Source organism: Macrotis lagotis, chromosome 2, assembly GCF_037893015.1.
Source record: "Macrotis lagotis isolate mMagLag1 chromosome 2, bilby.v1.9.chrom.fasta, whole genome shotgun sequence".
Classification (NCBI taxonomy): Eukaryota; Metazoa; Chordata; class Mammalia; order Peramelemorphia; family Peramelidae; genus Macrotis; species Macrotis lagotis.
This window is the reverse complement of record NC_133659.1, coordinates 193,800,593-193,807,224: the sequence shown is the minus strand read 5'-3', so window position 1 is coordinate 193,807,224 and position 6,632 is coordinate 193,800,593. Positions and strand designations below refer to the sequence as shown.

Here is a 6,632-nt window from a genome sequence, read left to right as displayed (position 1 = left end):
TGACTAGGAGTGGGGGGGTGAAGAAAAAGGCATTTCTGTATTATCAGCCTGCCTCTTTTGTCCTGCTCTGGGTGGTGGGGTGGCTGGTGGCAGGAGGGAAAGAGGAAAAGAAAGAAGGATGATTAGCTTGGTCTAGGGCTGGAGGCACCAAATCCAGGGCGAAGAGGGAAGACATTCCAAATTCCCTTAGAATCTTTTCTGACAGCTTCCCAAAGAAGGATCCTATCCCAACCCGAGACAAAAAATGCTTGTTGAAATGTGTGTGTGTGTGTGTGTGTGTGTGTGTGTGTGTGTGTGTGTGTGTGTGTGTGTGTGAGAGAGAGAGAGAGAGAGAGAGGAAAATAGAAGTAAAAAAAATCTAGTAAGGGTAATAGCCACCAGCAGGATTACTCAGTCACACATTGATCAAAATAGCCTTGTCTCACAGCCCTGGTCTCTTTGACAAAGGAGTAGGGACAACTAGAAGTCTGGGGTAGTGGTGAGCTTGTACCTGCAAGAGAAGCTCTGTCTTTTTTCCTTTTCTACTTTCCTTATGGGGAGAACAATTTATCATGACTGATGGGGTGCTTGTGTAACCTTGAACAAATCTTTTCCCCCTCTCTGTGCCCTTATCTGTAAAAGGAGGGGCACCAGGTGATTGCTTAGGTCCCAACCAAGTATGACCAAGGAAGATTATAATTTTTCACTACCTGGCCCTCTGACCAGAGGTGTAGAGTAGGAATAATAGAACAATTAGGAATGAAAGTTCATCAGAAGATAGAATTTTCCCCACCAGGGTTCACAGTGTCAAGTTCATATGACCATATCTTCCTGCCTCTTACCAAGTCCCCTTTCTATCACTGAACTTGTGATCATGGGGGAGGCAGATGTATTTTCTCTTTACCCTCCACTCTAAGCTCCTTCTCTATAACCAGACACACAGTGCAGTATTTCTATTAAGCAGGAAGGCAGGAAGTGGGGATAGAGAGCAGGTAAGAAGGGGAAGGGGAGGGACTGCTATCACAGATGGTCAAGAGAGGGAAAGTGAGGAAAAGAACTGGATGCCCACTCCCTGTTCTTTAACCTCTATTCCCTGGAGAGAAGGGGGCTTGCTCTCCAGTGGAACTCCTTGGGCATTTGGCTCGAGTGTCAGACAGTCTGAAAGAAGGTATAAGGACCTGCTGAGGAAGTGAAGGAGAAGACATCCCAGTGGGTAACCATTAGCCAAGAGGGTGAATGTCCCTTTGAGTAGAAGGAAGTCTCTCCTCCCTCTCAAGTTTCCTTCCCATCTGAAGGGCTCTGCCCTGTGGGATGCTGAGGGGAAGGGGCTGAGGGGAGGGAGGGGAACCCCAGTGCCCTCTCAGACAGGGGAAGTGGCAGTGGACTCGCTGTAGAGGTTCTCCACAATATCTCCCCTCTGGATCCGTCGCAGGGCAGCATAGAGGGCATCCAGGGTGGCGCTGTCCTGGGCAGCCCAGCTGTCGAGCAGAGCCCGCACGGGGCAGTCCTCTTGGGTAAGGGAGTCTATATGTTCAGGCAAGTAACCCAACTCTCCGGCCAGGTGTCGCCAGGTATCTCCAGATGAGCTATTTAGCAACTTCTCCACTTCTTCCCGTTTGGCTGGTGGGAGGCTGCTGTAAAGACCTCCATCCCCTTTGAGAGCTGCAAGAGAGAGGGAGGTGAGTCAGGTAGAGAGAGATACACCCTTCCCAAGATGGACAGCAGGAGATTCACCTGTGGGTAGTAAATTCACTGAGACCCTGGATAAAGGACTGAAAATAGGTTGTCAAGGCAGCTAGGTAGCTCAATGGCTAGAGGAAGACCCGAGTTCAGACACTTGCTATCTATATGACCTTCAAGCAAATCACATAGCCTCTGTTTTCTAGAGGAAGAAATGGTCAACCTCTCCAGTATCTTTGCCAAGAAAACCCCACGGATGGTATGATCCATGGGTCATGAAGTATTGGATAAAACTGAATCTACTGAACACCACCACCAACGATTGTGTCACCTTCCCAAAAGTAGGTTCATGGACTTAAAACTGTAAATATTAAAACTCTTGACTCATTCAGTTTTTTTGTCCATAAAATGAGGGATTTGATCAGATCAATAGTTTTTGAATTTGAATCCATGAATTCAAGAGGTTCTTGAATATATCACAGGAGTTCCATGAACTTAGGAAAACATTTACAAATTTATTTCAATATAATTGGTTTCCCTTGGAAACATATAGTTTCTCTTATGTATTTAAAAAGCATTATTCTGAGATGGAGTTCATAGGTTTCATCAGGCTGCCACAGAGGACTGTGACACAAAAAAGATTCAAAATCACTAGTCTGGATGATCCCAAAGATCTCCTTCAGCACAGGGAGAGAATGTGACTACTCTAAGTCAGGAGCATGGTCAAGACAAATTCTTGCTTCCAGGTCTGCTCTCTCTCTCACATCCCTGACCAACCAATGATGAGGGAGGGGGAAACAATGGGAAGAGGAAGACAGGGAGACAGCACTCTGAACAGCCTATAGGAAGGTACAAGTGCCTAGTGGGTGAACTGGAACCAGGCTATGGGTGGCTAATTAGGGACATAATTAACCACTTGTCTCTGGGAAGTCTGGGGCAGGAGGCTAATTGCAGCCACTTTCTGGGGTAATTAGCCCCAGGAGGGCAATTAGCTTGATGAGTCTGGAAGTTCTGGTTTGGAAAGACCTCCCAGCTCCTCTGGCTGGAAAGGGCTTCCAAGGTCATACAATCCATTTCCCAGGGTCTAGGCTGAGCATTCCCCTCCCTGGTTCTGTATGCATAGAAAAAGAATGAGATAGTCCATAGAGTATTGAACTTGACGTCCAGAACATTTGAGTTCTGATTCTGCCTCAGTCATTTACTAGATGTAAATGTGACTTTGTGTAGATCATTTAACTTTCTGGTTCTTAATTTCTTCATCATAGATTACCAAATCATCATAGATAATAAGAGTATCTACTTCACAAGGTTGTTTTAAGGATCAAATGAGATAGCAAACATTAAAGGTGCTACAAAATTACTAGCTATGATTATTATTGTTATCAATACAGAAGTTTCTCCCAGTCTTTTCAGATCTTTCCTTGGAAGAAGATAACACCATCTATTTGCCCTCTTACTTTCCTTCTCTTTTAGTCTAATCTCCATTCCTACTCCAACAGCCTGTTTTAGCAGAATCCAGGGGAGGGTGCCCATGAGTGGAATCAGCCTCTCTAGGGGTGTGGAGATTTCTTCCTCACAAGAGCCCCAGGCCCCACACCTTGGACTTGAGCTGTCTGTGTCTGGGGCTGCTGGTCATGGAGACTCTGGCTATCCACAGAGATTCCGCTGTCACTGTGTAGCTTCTCCCCCTCTGGAGATGGCGTCTGGTTCACAGGCCGATTGTTGGCACCTTGCTTATTTTGTTTACAGCTGTTCCACCTGTGGTCAGAGAGAGACAGGGTCAAGTCTCAAGTTGTTGCCCAGCCCTGATGGCATATTCATTGGTGTGTGTGTGTGTGTGTGTGTGTGTGTGTGTGTGTGTGTTTAAGTGAGAACAAGTGGGTGCTGTGTGAGGAGTGCATGTACTACTAATTATATGTAATGTTTATATATGTGTCTATAGAAATCTTCTGCACTCAGTGACTGACTGTCTTAGCAGATAAACATGAGAAGCTGTGGAAAGGACATTAGGTGAAAGCTGAGCCCCTGAAGAGGGAAGGAATGAAGGAAGGAAGAAGTGAGGGACAAGGAAGGAAAAATGAGAGAGGGAGGGAGGGAAGAAAAAGGAAAAAAAGAAGGAAGGAGGAATTAGGGAGAAGGAAGGAAAACTGGGAGAGAGGATGGAGGGAGGGAGGAAGGGAAGGAAGAAGGGAAGAAGGAAGGAAGAAAGGATCTCCTGATACATTTTCAGCTCTCTGCTCACATAAATTCACTTTCACAGTACCATATCCAGGGGCTGGGAAGCTGATGAGAAAACTGCATCTGGTTCTCAACTGACAGGAGAACAATATGTTTAGTGTGGAGTTCAGGTCATGAGTCAAAGACCCAATGTCCAGAATCAAAGGTCAAATATCCTCACAATTATGACTATCCAAAATGGATTGGACTGCCACAGGAAGAATAGGACATATTATATGGAACATCCCTTTTCAGGTATAGGCTGGACAAAATTTTTTTTGAGGCCCTTTCCAACTAAGAGATTTAACACTTCAACCCCTTAATGACTAGAGAATAGGAGTTATTAAAAGGAAAGGAGCGTGTGACTGGGCAAGTCATCTTTCTCTGTGAATCTCAGTTTTCTCCTCTGTAAAATGGACTCTATAATCTTTAAGATCTCTCCCAACCCTGGCATTTGAAGATCCTTTCCAGTTCTGACATTCTTATGTTCTTAGGTCCCTCCAAGTTCTGACATCCTTTGTTCTAAGGATGATCCACTGTGAATTTGTAGTGATTTGGGGTCAAAGATCAAGAGACCAAATTACATTGATCCAGAGGCATTCCTTTTCCCTAAATGTGAAAAAAAATCTAAGACTAGAGGTAAAAGTCAGGTATCTGATCTAAAAGGTTTCAAACTTCCAGGCCCTCAATCCTCTTGCTTACCTCTTGAAGACAATGTAGGCCAGTAGACCCACAACCACTGCCGCCAGGATGGAGCAATAGACAGGGATGAGATTGTCAGTGGTACCTCTGGTCACAACGGGTTGGGAGCTGCCCATCACAGTGGTTACCACATCAGCCACCGTGCTGACCTCAGCTTCAGGTTCTGGGGGCTCAGGAGGCTCCTGGCTGATTGAGGGTGGGCTGTCAGACCCCAGCAAAGGTGTGGTCCGAGTTGTCCATCGGGCTGGGATCTCTGTCCAAGGATTACAAAACATAGGAAACAGGTAAGAGTTCCTCACCTATACTTTGCATTCCCTCCCTCCATTGCCTCATTCCCCTAATCTTCCTTTTCTTACAGTATCTCTTTCCCCAAGGTCCTAGTTCAGCTCAGAATCCCCTCTCATCCTAAGACTGCCATTGCACATTTTGGAACTATAGGGTAATAGGAGTAGAAAGGGTGTGTGGAAAAAACAGAAGAGCGCTGAAGTGGTTGTCTGATCTGAGAGACCCAGACTATGATATATACTAGCTGTGTGATCTTGAAAGAAATCATCAAACCTCTCTGAACCTATTTCCAAATCTGTAAAATGAGGATATTAGTGTTCTGAGGGTTAAATAAGATAATTTATGAAAAGGGCTTTGCAAAACAGAAAACTAAATAAATGTCACTATTTTTTCATTGTTTGTGAAATAGGTGTGTTGGAGAAAGGCCAGGTCCAAGAACTTAGAGGGGGAAATGAACAATAGCAATGGTTGCAAATCAGAATCCTCAATCCCAGTGATAAACCTCAGTGCCATGGAATTCTGGGAAATGAATTCTCTAACTTTCCTGGGTTTTCTTGCCCCATACAGCTCCTAGCAAGTCTTAGCCCGCAGGATAAGAGATATTTTCTTAAGTGTAGACAGAAGAGAACCACAGTTTCCAAAAGGAATTGGTTTCTGTCCCTATCCCATCCCCCTCTTTGTCCTTCAGTCTACATTCCCTCCCCTTCCAATGCCACTAAGACTTCTTGGGAACTGAAGGGCTTGGCTGACTCCCTCTCCTTGGCCATTGACTAGGCAAAGCCCAACATCTGTTTCTGAACTGGCAAGGACCCTGCCTGGCCCAGGCCCCACAATGTGTCTGGTCTTGCCACCCAAAGAAATGCTGAAGGGCAGACTTAACCCTTTTTGGGAAAGAAGCAATACCTACACTGGGGAATGAAGGGAGGTTGTAGGGAGCTGAGCCAAGAAAGTAAACAATATCCAGTGGTGGGAGAAGGGAAGGGATGGATACGCTGGTCCTCTGCTTGTGCCCGCTGAGTTTTGCCAGCTTCTTTGCTGGATCAGGCATCTCCTGGCAGGAGTGGGTGGGATTTTCCATTTCACCACCCAGCTGGGGGCACCCAGTTCCAGCTATTGTAGCCTCTCAATGCCCTAAGGTATCTGTCTGGGCTTGGAATGCCTACCCCTACCCAAGTCAGGATTGACTGAGGCGAGAGAAGAGACAGGATGTCTTAAAGGCTCCATCTCCACCTCTCCCTTCCCACCCCTCCCACTCCAAAGTATACCTTGGTTCACCCACCCAAGCAGGAGCTACTTATTTTCCTTCCTGGATTTGCTTGTCTTGAGGATAAAGTCACTTCAAAGCATCTATATTTCAGTCCCTGCTGAGGGATGTCTTCCAGATGTGTATCTGGAGTCCATCTGATTGGGAAGAATGGTGGGGAGGGGGTATACCATCTGCCATAACCCTTCAGTGAGACACCAGCCAAGTCATCTGGCATCATTGGTGAAGGCATCAGAACTTCCTGAACTTTTGTCATGCCTAGACTGTACAACTTTTTGGGAAATTGCTTTCCTCTGTGGGCCTCCAGAGCCATCCTTTAAACTCTGATGGATGTTGCCGTATCCTTTCCCTCTCCTCCCCCAAATATTGTTCCTCAGATTTTATCATACCCTCTTCTTAGACAGTAGCAAAAATACCTAATCAGGTGGAAGGGACTGGATATCAAAAGGGTCAGTCAATGTATCAGGGAAGAAGTGGCTAGTCAGATCCTGATGGTAATTACCAG

The 6,632-nt window shown here is 45.8% G+C and overlaps 1 protein-coding gene across 1 annotated transcript in view; it reads right to left on the bottom strand.

Annotated features, from left to right (window-relative positions):
- Positions 1-257: 257 nt before the first annotated feature.
- NGFR (nerve growth factor receptor) overlaps positions 258-6,632 on the bottom strand; it is a 28,525-nt gene continuing 22,150 nt past the window's right edge. Inside the window, exons 4-6 of the mRNA XM_074224222.1 lie at positions 4,579-4,831; positions 3,257-3,417; positions 258-1,641 (exon numbers count right to left, since the gene is read on the bottom strand). Of these exons, the coding sequence (XP_074080323.1) occupies positions 1,340-1,641; positions 3,257-3,417; positions 4,579-4,831 (716 nt within the window). The 3' untranslated portion in view covers positions 258-1,339. The remainder of the gene's footprint in view (positions 1,642-3,256; positions 3,418-4,578; positions 4,832-6,632) is intronic.